This window comes from Thalassophryne amazonica, chromosome 15 (genome assembly GCF_902500255.1).
Source record: "Thalassophryne amazonica chromosome 15, fThaAma1.1, whole genome shotgun sequence".
NCBI classification, from domain to species: domain Eukaryota; kingdom Metazoa; phylum Chordata; class Actinopteri; order Batrachoidiformes; family Batrachoididae; genus Thalassophryne; species Thalassophryne amazonica.
The window spans coordinates 45,282,550-45,303,088 of record NC_047117.1 but is presented as its reverse complement, the minus strand read 5'-3'; the positions used below and the strand labels follow the sequence as shown (position 1 = coordinate 45,303,088).

Here is a 20,539-nt window from a genome sequence, read left to right as displayed (position 1 = left end):
GTGAAGCTGGTTAGAGCCGCGCCGCTTCTGCTCGTTTAGCTTCTCCTTGTAGAAAGCGCTCGTTGCTTCCCAGCGGTTTTTAATTTGCTCTACTGACCTGCTAACTCCGGACAAAAGTCTGTGCTGCCAACTTACGTCTGTCAAACTTTTCCACTTATTTTAAATTCTTTTAAAACGTTGAGGAGTGTTGGCTCTTGTCAAGTCCAGCTCTGTTTTTTCTGTCGCCATTTCCGCGAACACAGAGCAGGAAGCATCACGTGGTGATGTGACGTAACAGCCATGCACAGTAAGGCTCCTCACAGGCGGACAATACGATGTGCTGTTTACATGGAACGCCATCAGGTTAAAAACAGGGTTACACCACCTCCTCTAACCCGATCGTAATTTCGATTGGATTGGGCTATTCTAATCAGATGGAGCTGTTTACGTGGCGTGATTTTGATCCGATTGTTCAATCTGATTGTTCAATCAGATTACTTTTGGTCCATGTAAACGCAGCTAGTGGTGGTTGGAGATGCAGAGCAGCTGAAACTGCTTGGTGTCCTGGCATATAAGAAGCAAACCACTGAGGAGTGATTATTGCCCGGTTGACATGCAAGTTGCTGCAGGACTGGTGCTGTGCTGACCAGGCTGTCAACGTGGCATCTGACATCACTGCATCAAACACCGGCCATCTTACAGCAGCGTGCACTGTCATACAGCTCTCACTAGACCAACCACTACTTTGGTCTAGGTGCCAGCACCACATTGGTGAGGTCCTCCTGAACCAGGTTTTCATAGACCTGAAGGTGGAGTCATCACGCTCGCTAGATTTTAACTTGTTCACACATCTGAGAGAGAAATGGAACCTGTTACCACAATAACCCAGCAGCCAATGGTCCCGCTACATTCCTGGCAACAACAAGCAACCAATCCTGTGGAAGTTACGTGCTGAACTTGTCAGGTGCACAAAAAAAGTGACTGACCACAAGCGAGATAACTACCATGAGTTTGTGCAGCTGTGTCTTGTGTTTCTGGATGCAGATGGTGAAGAGCGGACTGCAGTGACCTTCCAACAACCGGAAGCGCTCCACAAGGCACGATGGATGGCCAAGCTACTCTATACTCTCAAGCTGGCTTGGATGGAGCAGCACATCACGTTGCTTCCCCAGGGTACATTCACCACACGGCAGCAGGTGCTGAAGATTCGGGCATTTACCATTTTCATTACACACATGTATGAAAAGTGGTGGTTGACCTGTGAGAAAGCTGTAGATGCTGCCTGGGATGACCTGACACTCTACCACCACCTGGAGACATACAAGGCTGTAGATGCGGGTATTGAGGTACCAGCGATGCCTCACTGGAGAGGCATCGCTGGTACCTGACTGGTGAGATGCTAGCCTGGCTCATTTCAGTAGCAAGGTGCCCAAGGATGACAAGTGTGGAATTGCCAGTGCGATCTCCCCACATCCCTGAGCAACACTTTGGCAAGCCAAAGTTCCCCACCCTCTTGCCAACCACCAGATTGGCTGACCTTGCCAATAAGGATTGGTGGTTTGGGATGCACCAGCTGCACATTGATCTAGAATTTGTCTGTTGATGTGAAGGAATGGGCGAACAATGCTGTGTTCAAAAAAGTGTGGTCAATGTACGAGGTCTGTTAGAAAAGTATCCGACCTTTTTATTTTTTTCAAAAACCTGATGGATTTGAATCATGTGTGCTTCCATGAGCCAACCTTGAACCTTCGTGCGCATGCGTGATTTTTTTCACGCCTGTCGGTTGCGTATTTGCTTGTAAGCAGCCTTTGTGTGAGGACATGTGCAGTGCGCTCGGCGGATTTTCATTTCAAGGAAAATGGCGTAACGACTGGAGCAGCACGACTGCATCAAATTTTGCCACAAACTGGGCAATAGCCAGGTGGAAACCATTCGGATTATTCAGATGGCTTTCGGTGACGATCCTCTGGGCATCACACAGATTAAGGAGCGGTACAACCGGTTTAAAGACGGCCGCACAACGGTGGAGGGCGCGCAGCGCTCCGATCGGCATCAACACGCTGAAACGACCGGATCATTTCCAAAGTGAACGCTGTGGTGATGTGGGACCATCGTATGATTATCCGAGAAATTGCGGAAGAGATGGACATCAGCACTTTTTCCGCACATTCCACTGTGAAATAAGATTTTGCCATGAAAAGAGTGGCGGTGAAATTCATCGGCACAAAGCTGATGGCGCAGCAACAGCGTCTCCGTGTTGAAGTCTCACAGGACATGTTGTAACATGCCCAGCTCGTCAACCATTCGGAAGATTCAGACGGCTTTCGGTGGCTTTTCAGTCGTGTGACTATCCGAGAAATTGTAGACAAGCTGGACATGTCAGGGCATGTTGTAATTTGGCGCTTTATAAGCTGATTAAATTGAAATTGAACAACATTTTATTGAGTCTTAAAGTAAATAAATATGAAATTGGTTACTGGATCCTTAAACTCTGGACATAATAAACTCTACATGGTGGATCCCTGATCTCTGGACATAAACAGAAATAAAATCTGTTAGTTTTTGTCAAAAGCATTTCCTTTCAGACATTATTATTGGCATGAATGTGTTTCCATACCTATGAGCTGAGCTCTTGCAGCTACGCTGCAGGTCAGGTTTATAAAGAATGCAGGACGTCTCATTTTGGAAGGAAAAAACATTTTAGTCGATTGTAGTTCATTGTCTGTATTGCAACGTTAGTAAGAGGTGTCATTTATTTAAAGAGGCGATTCCTTTTGAAGTTATTAATTCCGACTGGACTCTGTCTCAGCAGGGGGCCGCGCAGCATTTGAAGCAGTGACAAAACGGAGGACGATTCTCATTTCTCGACTGCAACAAGACAAGAGTCCCAGTTAGTGACTTTAATCCACAGAAAAGTGACTCATGATAATTTAATGGCTTTCAGAGGGGTTAAGAAGCGGACTTACCGCTTCTGAAGAGCAGCGAATCAAAGAGCCACGAGCCATTGAATCGAAGCATTGCTTCGATTCACGCTTCAAACTGGAGTCGCGCTGCAGAAACGGTTGATTACAGACGCTGTATTGAAAATAAGCGTAACGGTCCAAAATAAGCATAATGGTCAAAAATTATAGCGTAACAGGCCGTAACACAAGATTGCGCTAGCTAGAACCCTGTGTATGTACACACACACACACATATATATATATTTATATAGGCATGCACATAACTGGTACTTGTGGTGCTTGTGCATGCTAAAAATAAATGATGCGCAGCAGAAAACATAAAGGAAGCATTTCATAAGAGAAAACAATGACTGATTGCAGGAAAAGTGTTGTGCATCAATGATGCTTCGCACACACGAGCACCATGAGTACCAGTTATGTGCAGCCCTGTATATACACGTACACAGATATCAGTATACAGTACATATTTCATTTTTAAACAATCTTTTTTGTGGTGTATAAGATGCCTTGTTTGTCTTTTTCAAGTTTATAGTAGCTCTACGGGAGCTGCCCCAATTTTGTTGTACCCTCCATACAATGACAATAAAGACTATTCTATTGGTTTGGGAATTGATAAAAACAGTCTGCTTAATAACCAACAAGAGCAATCAGAGATTTCTGATGTCTGCCAACCCGGATCCGGATCACCTCCAAAATTCAGAGGAGTCTTCCATGTCCCAATATCTATCTGTGGTGCAAATTTGGTGAGAATCCGCGAAGTAGTTTTCATGTAATCCTTCAAAGCCTATATAAAGTGAAATCTTGATCAGAATTTGGATCCAGATCACCTCCAAAATTTAATGGAGTCTTGCATGGCCTAATATGCATCTGTGATACAAATTTGGTGAGAATCCGCAAAGTAGTTTTGACATAATGCTTCAAAGCCTATATAAAGTGAAATTCTGAGTCAGAATCCGGATCTGGATTGCCTCCAAAATTCAGTGGAGTCTTCCATGAGCTAATATCTATCTGTGGTGCAACTTTGGTGAGAATCCCTGAAGTAGTTTTGACATAATCCTTCAAAGCCTATATAAAGTGAAACCTTGATACAGAGTGTGGATCCGGAATACCTCCAAAATTTTACGCAATCTTCCATGGCCTAATATCTATCTGTGGTGAAAATTTCATCAAAATCCGTGAAGTAGTTCTGACATAATCCTGCTAACAGACAGAAAAAAATAAAATAAAAGCCGATGATTTTATTGAGTCCTTGATGGACGTAAATAACTGTTATAGTGGGCAGCACGGTGGGTTACTGGTTAGCACCGCTGCCTCACAGCAACGCTAACATTTAACATTCGCTTCTTTTCGGAATGAACTAGCAAGACTCTGAGTGACAAGCAACTCTGGCGGTCATCCGGAATTCATAGAACCGTAGTTACATTCGTAACTCTTGTTCTATTTCATTCCTCCTGACCGCCAGAGGGCGGTGCTTTAGCACCTGGATGACTTAATACCAACAAGGTCACGAAGAGTCACACTCACCTCGCATCACCAGTGGGGAGTGGAGGCAGACAACACCGCCGAAGTCACCGCAGGAGGAGCAGCCACATTCAGTCTGTAATAGCGGCCGAAGGTACAGGACGAAGCCCACGTAGCAGCAGCACAAATATCACTCAAAGGGACACCTCTCAGTGCAGCCCAGGAGGTGGACACCCCTCTGGTGGAATGGCACGTAACCTTAGGAGGCTGAAGACCTCTGGACCTGTATACTTGTAAAATGGCATCCACGACCCAATGCGAGAGTCGCTGCTTTGAGATAGCACAGACTCTTTTGTGATCACCGTAACACACAAACAGGGCATCTGTTTTCCGGATCCCGGCAGTCGCACTAATGTACTGCTTCAACATTCGGACAGGCCTCTACTGGTGGTTGGCTCTCACTGCGGTATTGTATCACTTCCTGTTCCGGAGCACAGCGGTGTTTTTCTGTATCTGTTAGCTGTTTAATCTGCGCAGTTAGATTGATCTAGTTATCTAGATTATGATTTGTTTCCCAGTGTAATCTTTACGTGCCTTAACTAAAGCACTCCTTCTGCTGAATCACCTCTAAATTATTTACACATTATTCACTTTGCGTGTTTTTAGGAATCCGCTAGCTTAGCGTAGCTACTAGCTCTTAGCCGATTTAGCATGGCGGCTTCTCCTGTCTCTCCCGCACTTTTCTGCTCTGGGTGTGAAATGTTTAGTTATTCCTCGGCCTCCTTTAGCAGTAACGGTACTTGTAATAAGTGTAGCTTATTCGTAGCTTTGGAGGCCAGGCTGGGCGAATTGGAGACTCGGCTCCGCACCGTGGAAAATTCTACAGCTAGCCAGGCCCCTGTAGTCGGTGCGGACCAAGGTAGCTTAGCCGCCGTTAGTTACCCCCTGGCAGATCCCAAGCAGCCGGGAAAGCAGGCTGACTGGGTGACTGTGAGGAGGAAGCGTAGCCCTAAACAGAAGCTCCGTGTACACCGCCAACCCGTTCACATCTCTAACCGTTTTTCCCCACTCGACGACACACCCGCCGAGGATCAAACTCTGGTTATTGGCGACTCTGTTTTGCGAAATGAAGTTAGCGACACCAGCAACCATAGTCAATTGTCTTCCGGGGGCCAGAGCAGGCGACATTGAAGGAAATTTGAAACTGCTGGCTAAGGCTAAGCGTAAATTTGGTAAGATTGTAATTCACGTCGGCAGTAATGACACCCGGTTACGCCAATCGGAGGTCACTAAAATTAACATTAAATCGGTGTGTAACTTTGCAAAAACAATGTCGGACTCTGTAGTTTTCTCTGGGCCCCTCCCCAATCAGACCAGGAGTGACATGTTTAGCCGCAATAGAAGACTTAACAGTATTCCCTGAAAACTCCCTTCTGTCTGATCATTTCTTAATAACATTTACATTTACTCTGATGGACTACCCAGCAGTGGGGAATAAGTTTCATTACACTAGAAGTCTTTCAGAAAGCGCTGTAACTAGGTTTAAGGATATGATTCCTTCTTTATGTTCTCTAATGCCATATACCAACACAGTGCAGAGTAGCTACCTAAACTCTGTAAGTGAGATAGAGTATCTCGTCAATAGTTTTACATCCTCATTGAAGACAACTTTGGATGCTGTAGCTCCTCTAAAAAAGAGAGCTTTAAATCAGAAGTGCCTGACTCCGTGGTATAACTCACAAACTCGTAGCTTAAAGCAGATAACCCGTAAGTTGGAGAGGAAATGGCGTCTCACTAATTTAGAAGATCTTCACTTAGCCTGGAAAAAGAGTCTGTTGCTCTATAAAAAAGCCCTCCGTAAAGCTAGGACATCTTTCTACTCATCACTAATTGAAGAAAATAAGAACAACCCCAGGTTTCTTTTCAGCACTGTAGCCAGGCTGACAAAGAGTCAGAGCTCTATTGAGCTGAGTATTCCATTAACTTTAACTAGTAATGACTTCATGACTTTCTTTGCTAACAAAATTTTAACTATTAGAGAAAAAATTACTCATAACCATCCCAAAGACGTATCGTTATCTTTGGCTGCTTTCAGTGATGCCGGTATTTGGTTAGACTCTTTCTCTCCGATTGTTCTGTCTGAGTTATTTTCATTAGTTACTTCATCCAAACCATCAACATGTTTATTAGACCCCATTCCTACCAGGCTGCTCAAGGAAGCCCTACCATTATTTAATGCTTCGATCTTAAATATGATCAATCTATCTTTGTTAGTTGGCTATGTACCACAGGCTTTTAAGGTGGCAGTAATTAAACCATTACTTAAAAAGCCATCACTTGACCCAGCTATCTTAGCTAATTATAGGCCAATCTCCAACCTTCTTTTTCTCTCAAAAATTCTTGAAAGGGTAGTTGTAAAACAGCTAACTGATCATCTGCAGAGGAATGGTCTATTTGAAGAGTTTCAGTCAGGTTTTAGAATTCATCATAGTACAGAAACAGCATTAGTGAAGGTTACAAATGATCTTCTTATGGCCTCGGACAGTGGACTCATCTCTGTGCTTGTTCTGTTAGACCTCAGTGCTGCTTTTGATACTGTTGACCATAAAATTTTATTACAGAGATTAGAGCATGCCATAGGTATTAAAGGCACTGCGCTGCGGTGGTTTGAATCATATTTGTCTAATAGATTACAATTTGTTCATGTAAATGGGGAATCTTCTTCACAGACTAAAGTTAATTATGGAGTTCCACAAGGTTCTGTGCTAGGACCAATTTTATTCACTTTATACATGCTTCCCTTAGGCAGTATTATTAGACGGTATTGCTTAAATTTCATTGTTACGCAGATGATACCCAGCTTTATCTATCCATGAAGCCAGAGGACACACACCAATTAGCTAAACTGCAGGATTGTCTTACAGACATAAGGACATGGATGACCTCTAATTTCCTGCTTTTAAACTCAGATAAAACTGAAGTTATTGTACTTGGCCCCACAAATCTTAGAAACATGGTGTCTAACCAGATCCTTACTCTGGATGGCATTACCCTGACCTCTAGTAATACTGTGAGAAATCTTGGAGTCATTTTTGATCAGGATATGTCATTCAAAGCGCATATTAAACAAATATGTAGGACTGCTTTTCTGCATTTACGCAATATCTCTAAAATCAGAAAGGTCTTGTCTCAGAGTGATGCTGAAAAACTAATTCATGCATTTATTTCCTCTAGGCTGGACTATTGTAATTCATTATTATCAGGTTGTCCTAAAAGTTCCCTAAAAAGCCTTCAGTTAATTCAAAATGCTGCAGCTAGAGTACTGACAGGGACTAGAAGGAGAGAGCATATCTCACCCATATTGGCCTCTCTTCATTGGCTTCATGTTAATTCTAGAATAGAATTTAAAATTATTCTTCTTACTTATAAGGTTTTGAACAATTAGGTCCCATCTTATCTTAGGGACCTCGTAGTACCATATCACCCCAATAGAGCGCTTCGCTCTCAGACTGCAGGCTTACTTGTAGTTCCTAGGGTTTGTAAGAGTAGAATGGGAGGCAGAGCCTTCAGCTTTCAGGCTCCTCTCCTGTGGAACCAGCTCCCAATTCAGATCAGGGAGACAGACACCCTCTCTACTTTTAAGATTAGGCTTAAAACTTTCCTTTTTGCTAAAGCTTATAGTTAGGGCTGGATCAGGTGACCCTGAACCATCCCTTAGTTATGCTGCTATAGACGTAGACTGCTGGGGGGTTCCCATGATGCACTGTTTCTTTCTCTTTTTGCTCTGTATGCACCACTCTGCATTTAATCATTAGTGATCGATCTCTGCTCCCCTCCACAGCATGTCTTTTTCCTGGTTCTCTCCCTCAGCCCCAACCAGTCCCAGCAGAAGACTGCCCCTCCCTGAGCCTGGTTCTGCTGGAGGTTTCTTCCTGTTAAAAGGGAGTTTTTCCTTCCCACTGTAGCCAAGTGCTTGCTCACAGGGGGTTGTTTTGACCGTTGGGGTTTTAAATAATTATTGTATGGCCTTGCCTTACAATATAAAGCGCCTTGGGGCAACTGTTTGTTGTGATTTGGCGCTATATAAAAAAATTGATTGATTGAATTGATTGACACAGGGATCCTGAAACAGATAATCCTGGATCAGAATGCGGGACATACACAGCCAAGGAAACTGGCTGGTTAACATGAAAAGTTGAAATTCTCTTGGGTAAAAAGGACGGATTAGGCCACAGCGTAACCCCAGATCCGTCAGAATTCCATCGCAAACAGTCCCCAGCGATTGATAGGGCATGGAGCTCTCCCACCCGATTAGCCAAAGACAGTGCAAGTAGAAAGGGAGTCTTCACTGACACCCATTTAAGATCAGCACTTTCAAATGGTTAGAAAGGGGATAAGCTTAAACCCTCCAGGACTAGAGGAAGGTCCCATGAAGGTACGCGTGCAAGCCTTGGAGGCCGCAAACATAGAGCACCTTTCAAAAAAAACACACTAAGAGGTGTGAACCCTCTGACCGGCCATCAACGTAGACGTGCCGGGCAGAGATTGCAGCAACATAAACCTTCAAGGTAGCGACAGAAAGTCCTTTCTCCAGCAGTTCTTGTAAATATTTGAGGAGAATAGGCACAGGGCAATGCTCCGGGTCTAACTTTTGTTTCTCACACCACGGCGCAAACAGCTTCCATCTGTTGTCATACAAAGCCCTGGTAGAAGCAGCACGTGAATTAAGGATAGTCTGAACAACAGCCTGGTCACAAGAACTTAACAAGGAGTCTGGCCCCTCAACGGCCACACATACAGTTGAAGGCGTTCTGGGTGAGGGTGACAAATCCTCCCCTGTAGCTGTGACAACAAATCCTTCCTCTCCGGGAGAGCCCAAAGTTCTCCCTCGAGGAGTTTGTAAATCATGGGAAACCAAATCCTCCCAGGCCAGAATGGAGCAACCAGCAGCACCCTGTGGCTGCTCTGATCTATCCTGTGCAGTGTCAACATTAGCAGCGGGAGAGGAGGGAAGGCATAAAGGAGGCAATCCGGCCATGGGTGAGCCAATGCATCCTGCCCCAGCGGGCTGTCTGGTTCCAAGAGGGAGTACCATCGTGGGCAATGTGTCGAGGTGCTTGAAGGGAAAAGGTCCAGTTCCGCTGCACCATATTTCATCCAGATCATTTGGACCACAATCGGGTTCAGTCTCCACTCTCCCGGTGGTGGTTTCTGTCTGGAGAGTAAATCTGCTGCGCTGTTCTGTACACCGGGCAGATGAACTGCTCTGACACTTTGAAGGCGAGGCAACGCCCATAAGAGAAGCTTCCGAGTTTCTGCCAATGAGTGATTGGACCTGGTGCCCCCCTGATGGTTTGTGACAGGCTGTTGACGTGTTGTCCGAACGGACAAGAACATGTCTTCCTCTTAGGGCTGGGAGGAAATGCTTGAGAGCCAGTCGCACAGCGCGAAGCTCCAGCACGTTTATGTGTTGGAGTCTCTCCTGAGGACACCAGACACCCCTCACCATCCTGTGATTCCACACGGCCCCCCAACCTTTGAGTGATGCATCTGTAACAACCACCTCTCGGCGAGAAGGAACAGAGCCTAGAGGGACCCCCTTGCAGATAAAGTCCACGTTCCCCCAGGGTTTGAGGTGCAGAAGGCACTGGTTGGAGAGTCGTACAAGCCTGTGCTGATGCAACTTTGAGTTGAGGCCTAGGTTGCTGATCCAAATCTGTAGGGTACGTAAGAACAGAAGTCCCAAAGGTACCACTAGCGACACTGCTGTCAATTTGCCCATCAACCGGAGCAGCAAACCAAAAGGCAGCATCACAGTCCGTTGAATGTGTGAGACGAGACCAATTACATCGTCCACTCTCTGCGGGGATGGCGATGCAGTCATAGTCAGGTAGTTAATGGCAATGTCAATGAAGGTCGTTTGTTGACTGGGAACAAGAGAACTCTTTGCAAAGTTCACTGTGAGTCCTAAATGAGAGACATGGTTCAGTAGAAGAGCTGTGTCGTCGTGCGCCTGCTCCTGAGTCGGAGCGCAGACAAGCCAATCGTCTAAGTAGGGTAGGATGCTTAATCCAAGAGCTTGCAGTGGGGCTAGTGCTGCAGCCATACATCTGGTAAATGTACGAGGGGCGAGAGAGAGGCCGAAAGGAAGCACCCTGAACTGGTATGCCTGACTTTCGAAAGCAAAGCGGAGAAACTGCCTGTGATGAGGAGCCACTGGCACATGGAAATAGGCGTCTTTTAAGTCGACACTTGTGAACCAGTCTCCTGGTGTGATAGTTTGAAGGACGTCTACTGTGCAGAGCATGTGAAACTGCAGCACTTTGATATAACGATTCAGACTTCGGAGGATAGGACAAAAGCTGCCATCCTTCCTTGGAACAAGGAAGTAAATTGAATAGAACCCCCTGAGCTGGTCTGAACTGTGAACTGGCTCTATGGCCCCCTTCTCCAGGAGTTCCAAAATCTCCTGTTGTAGGGCAGCAGACTGCACCAAGTCGGAAACAACAGTCATCCTCACCCCATTGAACTTTGGAGGACGACATCTGAAATGAATTCTGTAACCTTCAAACAAGGTTGAAATGACCCATGGGTCTTGAACTTGAGCCCCCAGTGGCTGAGTTGATTTCGTGAAAAACGGCTGGGGGCCAAACATTGGCCGTCAGACCCGACCACCTCTGCCTCGCATCCCTGAGGACCTCTGGGCGCGATTACTGGAAGCTCTGTGAAACCGTTCAGTTCTCAGGGGTCTGCCCATAGGCTCACGAAAGGCAGGCTGCTGGGAGAGCTGGCCCTCAACTGCAAAAGCACGTGCAGCTCTGAGAGTCGGCGGAAGCCTGGATGTAGAGTGAAATGCTGTAGCACGTCTGACTGGCTGAGGTCTGGAAGACCGGTGTAGGTCAACAAACTGTTGCCGAGATTTACTAGCCTCAACAGCACGCTCCAAAGTTTGTTGGGCCGCAGGTCCAAATACTTGGCCTGGAAGACCCGGCAGCGAACGGACTGTGCCTCTGCAGGATGCGGACAGGGGGGACTGCGCAAGCCACACCTGACGTCAGGTCTGGTAAGGGTTGACATCAGTCTGCCAAGCTCTCTGGACATATAAGCAAAGGTTTGGAGTGAGGCATCACTAAGACTTTGCATAGCATCATCAACCTCTGCCTCCCTCAAAGACTTTGAGAGGGCAAGGGTAAATGGGACAATGAGTTGCCTACGTGACCGATGCGAGCAGCTATGTCATAGCTTTTGGTGAGGAGGTCATCAGTGACCCTACACTGAGGACATGGGCAGCGGGCATCCGGCCGAGCAGCATCAGCTGGAGCCACAACCAGGTTCGCAATAATGCTGTCAACGGCGGGCATACGGTTCAGACCATACTGCGCCGAATCACACAGAGCTAAGGGCTCTGCAGTCCTGTAATAGATGGGCCAATGATTTGGAGTCCGCCCAACATCGGTGGAGCTCCTCAATATATGGTTGTGAAACTGGAACGTTAAACTCAGGCTTCTGAGTGACTTTGAAAAAGGCACTTGAAGCGGTGTTTTCCACAGGGGGATGGTCGACCCCAAGCCTGGATAAAGCCAACTGAACAGCTTGCTTGACATAGGATAGTCCAGGTCCGGTTTGCGGCATGGACTCTGCCTCAGAGGTATGAGAGCCCACTAATGAATGGCTTGGAGAAAGACCCCTCTCATCCTCATCCTCCACACAGTTTATATCACTTGTCATGTACAAGGAATCAGTTGCAGCAATAGACACGACATCTTCCTCCTGCTGAGTAACTACATTGGTCTGATCAGCCTCATTAGGGACAACAGGAACTGTCACTGCATCCCTAGGCTGTAGATTCAGAAGCAAGGACTTAATCTGAGCAGAAGTCAACATTTCGACCTTTTCAGCCAAAGCATGGTCATGAGTAACCTTCTTAGCAGAAGGGGCTCCTGCATGTGGGCGTTTACGGCGCTTTGGTTCCTTCCTGGGGCTGGAGGCCAAAGTCGCACTAGATATTCCACTTTCCAATGCCGCAAGTCTAGCAGATCTCTGCCAGTGGCATGCTGGCACAATTAAGGCAGGCATCGCCAGTCAGGGCTTCCCCTCAGGTGTCCGATCCCAAGACACGAGGGGCAAAACATATGTCCATCATCTGGGCTCAAGGGAGCCAAACAGGTACTACAGCCATGCAACAAAGGCCCTGTCAACATTGTGGACTGCGTGCAGATGGCTAACGCAAGCCCTGATGGTTACAAATGGAAAGACAAAGCGTGAATCACACGCAGTGTAAATAGTAACACGAGGCACGGAGCGTGAAGCACTCACAGCCGTCGACTCGACACGAGGCACGGAGCGTGAAGCACTCACAGCCGTCGACTCGGCACGAGGCACGGAGTGTGAAACACTCACAGTGTAAAAGCTAATACAAGGCCCGGAGCATGAAACACTCACAGCCACAGTATTAACACGATGCACACAGCCAAAAAACTCACAGCCCAAGTGCTAAGTCACTTAGAGCAACGACGACAACACTAGCTGCTAGTGGAGCTGTTAAACTTAGCAAATGGCGGCAGTGCAGCCGAAGTACTTCAAGGAGTGGAAAACACTCATGGCAAGCCCAACACAGTACACTATGTTGGTTTTGATACACACACTACCACGTAGTTAACGGGGTTAGTGACACAACTAAACAAATAGCCAGCTTTCATCGAAACAACACAGCTAATGTGCACAGAGGAAAATACCCAGCAGGGCAGCAGCAAAGGTGCGCACCCGGCGTTTAGGAAGGTGTACTCACGACAGGCGTCAAAGAATACAAAAAACGGTGAAGCCGTGTCTCGCAGCCTCTGGAGGACGTGTGCAGTGCACGTAGCTCCAACCAAAGGTGGGTTGCGAGGCTACAAGCAAGAGCGGCAATCGCAGCTAAATGCGTTCTCAACCTCTAAGAATGCAAGAATGTAGAAAAGAAGCGAGCGCTGGGTGCGTCTGGTATATAAAGACAACCAGTGACGTCACCCAGGTCACATTCAATGGCGTGACTTTGTTGGTATATATTCTCGACCTCTGTGCTGCGCACATGTAGTTATCCAGGTGCTAAAGCACCGCCCACTGGCGCTCAGGAGGAATGAAATAGAACCAACACTGCTGCAGGGAGCACTTGTTCTGCAGGCTTTCCAACTCTCACTACTCTGCCCACAGCTAATTAACTCAGCCAAATGTGCTAAGCCAATTAAGAGCTGAGACACTCCAGAGTTAATTATTTACTCAGGTGTGAGCACAGCAGGTAGAAATAGAGAACATGCAGCACAGGTTCTCTCCAGGAAAAGTGCTGTAGACCCGTAACTTCCAGTTACTTACAGTTAACCAGAAGTGTACATGTGTACAAGGAGTGCATTAATTAAAATTATTGAGTGAGAACATGCTTTACATTAGACCTGTATTTCAGTTCTTGTCTCAGTGAATTGATAAGGCCATACTTTGCACAGGCATGAAACTCAAATATGCCATGACGTGCATAATGCACTCACAGCACTGTTCCTTTGTGAATGACTAATGAACACAAAGCAGCTTTATGTGTGTGGGTGCAGCAGTGCACATGTGTGTGCATTGTGACAACACCCCCCCCAATCTCCTCACCGCTGGAACGGAGGTCATACTGATTTGCTGGGGGTGGTTCATGGGTGAGGCAGCTCGAGCTCCAATGGGTGGCTGAGATATCTGGACATTGGGCAAAGTCATTGGGTTGAACTGGTTGATTCCTGTACAAAAAAAATACAGTGCAATGTTAACCAATCGACACATACATCACAAGCTGCGCAAATGGAGAAACGGCACACAAACAAATCTTCTTTCACCCTATAAATGACATTTTCTGTAATAAATGGTAAACAAAGTCATTAAATTAACAGTTCCAATATCGCTGACAGCTTATTGTCCCACTGGGGAAATTTGTTTGACCTCCACATGCTTCGAAGTCTTTGACTTTGACAAAATGGAGCCGCCCACCTTGACTTCCTGAATAAGGTGAATATGGGAAATGAGTCTCCATCACTCCCCCCACGTCAAAATGCATAGCACACTGCCATCTACTGGATGGGAGTGTGATTCACACTTCACAAACAGAATTTTCAGTTTTGCAAATGCATTTTTTTTTACAAATGAAAAAAAATGACATATTTACAAATACACATTCATTTGTAAAAACCAACACATTACAGTAACTTCTGTGTTGGTTTTTACAAATAAATAAAACAACCTACCAGTGATTTAAAGAAGACTCATTTGCCATAATGCCTTTTTATATCTTAATAATAGCTGCTGAGGGATGCAAACCTTCAGAATTAGCACATTACTTAAAAAAACATATGTGCAATATTTTCACTTTGTAAAAATGAGTTACCGATAATGTCGATAAACTGTTCAGAATTAGTTTTGTTTATAAGGGAAATACGAAAAGTGATTTGTGTTTCATGTCTCCTGCCCACTGTCTGTGTTGTATGTTCAAAGTAAACAAAACTTTTGGGGGGGGAGCAGCATCGGAAAGGGTGCATAAAGACAGAAGCTCTGGCTCATTGTTTGTTTGGGGTTTGTAATCGCCTTTGATTTTACTCAGAAGCCTCAGCGGTGCTTAAAGTTGAGACTGGCTTATCAGTAGCTGACAGTGTACAAAGTCAATACTAAAAGTTAGCGGTTCGCTGTAACTTCCACTAAGTTTTTTAGCAGTTTATTGGTTTAGCGTTACAAATGTTAAATTTTCAGTTAGCAGATTAGCATTTCTTGAAGCTAACTTTTTGGTTAGCTGTGCCCACCACTGTGCGGATCAATGTGCTTAGCCCTTAGGCTACTGAAGCACTTCCAGCAAGCCTCTTGTGAAAATCACGCTGATCAGCATAACAGCAATGGCTGGTGGCTAATGTGAGAACTATCACAAACACATCACACCTCAATAACACCTGAAAATAACACGTTAATTTAGATTAATTATAGCACCTATTTTAAAATCTGGATTAATCATACTTTCATTGTTTTATTTTGATGTCATTAATTTGGTCTGAGGCAGCACAGTGACTTAGTTTTTAGCACTGTTGCCTCACAGAGAGAAGGTCATGGGTTTGATTCCCACCTGTGGCCTTTCTGTGTGGAATTTGCGTGTTCTCCCCGTGTTTGCTTGGGTTCTCTCTGGGTGCTTCGGCTTCCTCCCATATCCAAAGACACGCAGGTTAGGTCGATCGGATACTTTAAATTGTCTGTAGGTGTGCGTGTGGGTGTCAAAGTGTTTGTCTATATGTGGTCCTGCAACAGACTGGCATCCTGTCTATGGAGTACACCACCTCACGCTCTTTAACTGCTGAGATAGGCTCTGGTGGTGCGTGGCTTTGCACACTTTTTTTTTTTTTTTAACTGTGCAAAACATGGTTTAAACAACAGCACAAGACCAGAATGCTTTTGTTAGTTACTTTTTGTGGATTTCAATTGTGGCTCACCATGAGGTGTGGCCCACATTTTGGAACACTGCTTTACACCGGTGTAAACTATGAAATATTCAAGGTTACCCTGAGAAACTTGGATGTGATTTATCATCTGATTTGGCACACTGGAGAGGGAAACGGGTCCATCTGTTAAAAAACAAGCATGCACAAAAAACAAAAAAGAACAGTCAACAACATATGAGTCAGCACAATTGTTTCAGATAGTTTCGGATTGTTTACTGGCCCATGACTGTTGCCAATACAGTCTGATTTTTGTGTATGGGGTGCCAACCTGAAGTGGAATGGCATTTTTGAAATGCAAAGTCTTCATAAGCTGTTCTTATTAGAGATGTCTCAATCCCATCTCACAGATCAATATTGGGTAGGACCAAGGTAATTAATGACTGACCACTATTGTACTTGTCAAACACTAGTCTCACACCTTTACTTTTGCACTGCGACATCGACCCACTTCACAGGAGCTGTGCTGACAAAGCTGTAGCCATGGGGGCTACTCTGTACTTTCTGCTAGATCACTAGCAATGTCATTTTGTTTTTCAAAAGCATATTGAAGCATTGCTTTGCTTCAAAAAACACTAAGTCTCAACAGGTATGCTTATGACAAGCCAATCAGATGTATTACAAATGAAGATGAAAGTATGTTAATAAACAGAGCCAGTTATCACCAGATGAGGACAAATTTATTAGCTCCTTATAAGCCAGGAAGAACCGTGGATATTTTCCCATTATAATCATGCCTCCTGTGGGAGTGACATAAAAATCACGGTACTCCAAATTTTCCGCTACAAGGACAAACGAACAAAATTATTAACACCAGCTGAAAGTTGATGTTTTCTTCCAAATTTTCCCAAATGTTTTTGTTTAACAGAGCAAAGAATTTTCAACAGTATTTCTCAACATCCTAGTTTTATTTTGGATGCTTACATTATTTTACTTTGCACATAAAAACAAAATTGTTTCACAAAAACCAAAAACTACCAGGGTCAAAATTATTAGCCCCCCTGATGCTAACAGTCAATTGTGTGTTCTTGTTGCTGGATAACAGCCTGCAGTCATTTGTTGAAGTTTTCAACAAGTCTTAGACATGTCTCCTGAGAAATCCCAGCCTATTAATATTTGGAAAATCTCTCAAGTTCCTCCAGATTTGATGGTCTTCTGCCATGGACGTTGGTCTTCAGTTCACTCCACAGATGTTCCTATGGGATTCAAGTCAGGGCTTTGTGCAGGCCATTCAGTAACATTCACTTTGGTCATCTAGAGGTAGTTGTTCACCATGAGCGACGTATGTTTTGGGTCGTTGTGTTGGAACACAGACAGACAACCCAGACCCAGTTTTGCTGCTGACTGCTTGAGGTTTTCTCTCAAAATTTTCCCATTTACTTCTTTCTTCATGAGTCCTTCCACCTTGATGAGATTCCCAGTTACAGACACTGAAGCATTCCCATAGCATAATTCTCACACCGCTGTGTTTCAGTGTGTTCTGTTCTTTGGGTTATACGTCAGACAGCCCTGGTTTCATCTCATTTTCCAGTATGGATAATCCTTCTCCAGGTTGTCCTGGCTTGAAGGTATCTCTTCTGCAGAAGTAGAGTTTTTCTTAGTCTGCAACCTCACTGTCCACTCCTGTGGAAGCCTCTAGTAATTGTGTTCTATGAGACTCCAAATCACAACTTGGCTAAGTCATTCACTTGTGTCTTGGCAGTTGTACTGAGGTTTTTAAGACATCTCTCACTAGTTTTCTTTCCAGAGCCTGTGAAATCTTTCGATTCCTACCTCTGCTAAGCTTGTTCTGTATTGTGTGGCATTATTTAAATTTCTTGATGATACTTCTCACTCCAGTTCCTGACTTGGAAATGCTGTGATAACTCTTCCTCCTGCTTTGTGAGCACCAACAATATTTGTACTCAAGTCTTTTTTTTTATAATTCAAATTTTTATTAGATTTTTATAATTATCAAACATTAAAACAATATCCTTGAACAAAGAAAGGGAGGGAAAAAAGGCGAATTACAGAACAGGCAGTGTCGGTCACAAACTATCAAAAAAAAAAAATAGAAGTTATACTGTAGGGAAGGCAGTCATTGAGTGTAGGACATTTCACCAACTTTCACATACTTACATTATTTATTCTATGCACATATTCTTTAAAACTTTCCCATTGTTCATCAACCTCCGTATTGCCTCCATTCAATCTCGTCAGCATTTTTTCATATGCACCTGTTTCCATCATTTGAACTTTCCAAATAGCCAGTGTGGGAGTTTGTGGTTCCTTCCAACATTTTAGGATCAGACGTACACAGGTTAATAGGCCAGATTTCAATATTCGGAATTTAAATTTACTTAAGTGTGGCACTACTGTTCTGTCTCCTAGGAGGCACAATCTCGGTGACCTTGTGAGTTTATACTTCAACCAGTTTCCTAAATAGTCCAAAATGATTTCCCACAGAGGAAAACCCCTTGGACATTTAAACATTGCATGCATGTATGTATGTGCCACATTCTCCCTTACATTTCCAGCATAAATCACCCCCCATTAGCTTCATTTTATACAGTCTTGTTGGAGTATTATATCTGTGTATTATTTTGTATTGAATAAATTTACTTCTGGCTTCTCTAATGTACTACTCAGCGTTAGAAAGAATCCCTTCCCATGTTTTTTCATCCAGTGTACAACTCAAGTCTTTTTCCCATATTTTCTTTAAATAACCACAGCCCTGGTTAGTCTTCCACAGGCATATCTCATACCACTTGGATGCCTTTTGGGATATTGGTGGCAGTTGTAAGTAACACCCAATTATGTGTATATCTCTATTTACAGAGTAAGTCTGTAAGTATCTGTAAGTATTTCCAGAAATGACCTCTTAGATCCAGATTAAATTTTTCTCTTAATCTCTCATAAGAGAGAAAAATTACCCCCCTCAAACAGGTCATCCAGTATTCTGATACCTTTTCTCAACCACTGGGCCCAAAAAATTGTCTGTTTTCCTATTTTTATTTTAGTATTGTGCCAAATAGATGCATACAGTAGTGTTCAGAATAGTAGTAGTGCTATGTGACAAAAAAGATTAATCCAGGTTTTGAGTATATTTCTTATTGTTACATGGGAAACGAGGTACCAGTAGATTCAGTAGATTCTCACAAATTCTCAAAAGGCATTAATTTTGTTGGTTTGGAATCAAGATTTTGCTAGTTTACTAGTGTGCTTGGGGTCATTGTCTTGTTGAAACACCCATTTCAAGGGCATGTCCTCTTCAGCATAAGGCAACATGACCTCTTCAAATATTTTGACATATCCAAACTGATCCATGATACCTGGTATGCGATATATAGGCCCAACACCATAGTAGGAGAAACATGCCCATATCATGATCTTGCACCACCATGCTTCACTGTCTTCCAGACATGGGGCCAAATACAAAAGTATTTGTATTTGAAAATACTTAAATACATTTTTTGGAGTATTTGTATTTTCTGATTTTGAATTCAAAATATTTGTATTTGTATTTCAAATACATCGCCGATCCCAAGTACTTCCAAATACTTTTACAAATACTTTTCAAACTTGGGAATCTCTGTGACACCCTGTTGAGACACACCAGAAAACTATAAGCTCCGCGTTCTTGTGATTGAGATACAATAATACAATATGCTGAGAAGAGAAGATATGACATTTTATTGTTTTGTGATATGGTGGATACAAAAGGATGCAATATTGATGGAAACAGAATATATATTGTGATAGTTTGATTATTGCCTTTGATATGATAATAGTGAATTTGTGATAAAACATTCAATCCTTTACTTATCAATAGTATTTGGTCATGCTATTTTCACAATAAATTGTCACTGGTTTATCAGTTTTTGTGTTGATTTGTTGTTTATAGTTCATAGAAAGTATTTGTATTTGAAATACTCAAAATATAAAGTATTTGTATTTGAAAAAGTACAAAGTATTTGTATTTAAATACAATGCAAAGTATTTGACCCCATGTCTGCTGTCTTCACTGTGAACTGTGGCTTGAATTCAGAGTTTGGGGGTTGTCTCACAAATTGTCTGTGGCCCTTGGACCCAAAAAGAACAATTTTACTCTCATCAGTCCACAAAATATTCCTCCATTTCTCTTTAGGCCAGTTGATGTGTTCTTTGGCAAATTGTAACCTCTTCTGCACGTCTTTTATTTAACAGAGGGACTTTGCGGGGGATTATTGCAAATAAATTAGCTTCACACAGGCGTCTTCTAACTGTCACAGCACTTACAGGTAACTCCAGACTGTCTTTGATCATCCTTGAGCTGATCAATGGGTGAGCCTTTGCCATTCTGGTTATTCTTCTATCCATTTTGATGGTTGTTATCTGTTTTCTTCTACGCATCTGTTTTTTGTCCATTTTAATGCATTGGAGATCATTGTAGATGAACAGCCTATAATTTTTTGCACCTGCATATAGGTTTTCCCCTCTCCAATCAACTTTTTAATCAAACTACGCTGTTCTTCTGAACAATGTCTTGAACGTCCCATTTACCTCAGGCTCTCAAAGAGAAAAGCATGTTCAACAGGTGCTGGTTTCATCCTTACATAGGACACACCTGATTCACACCTGTTTGTTCCACAAAATTGACGAACTCACTGAATGAATGCCACACTACTATTATTGTGA

The 20,539-nt window shown here is 43.8% G+C and overlaps 1 protein-coding gene across 1 annotated transcript in view; it reads right to left on the bottom strand.

The window, feature by feature from the left end:
* The window catches only part of LOC117525998 (histone lysine acetyltransferase CREBBP-like), a 228,177-nt gene extending 208,228 nt beyond the window's left edge, over positions 1-19,949 (bottom strand). The window contains 3 exon segments of the mRNA XM_034187989.1: positions 14,031-14,152; positions 15,947-16,009; positions 19,936-19,949. Coding sequence (XP_034043880.1) covers positions 14,031-14,152; positions 15,947-15,974 — 150 coding nt within the window. The 5' untranslated portion in view covers positions 15,975-16,009; positions 19,936-19,949.
* Positions 19,950-20,539: the final 590 nt, after the last annotated feature.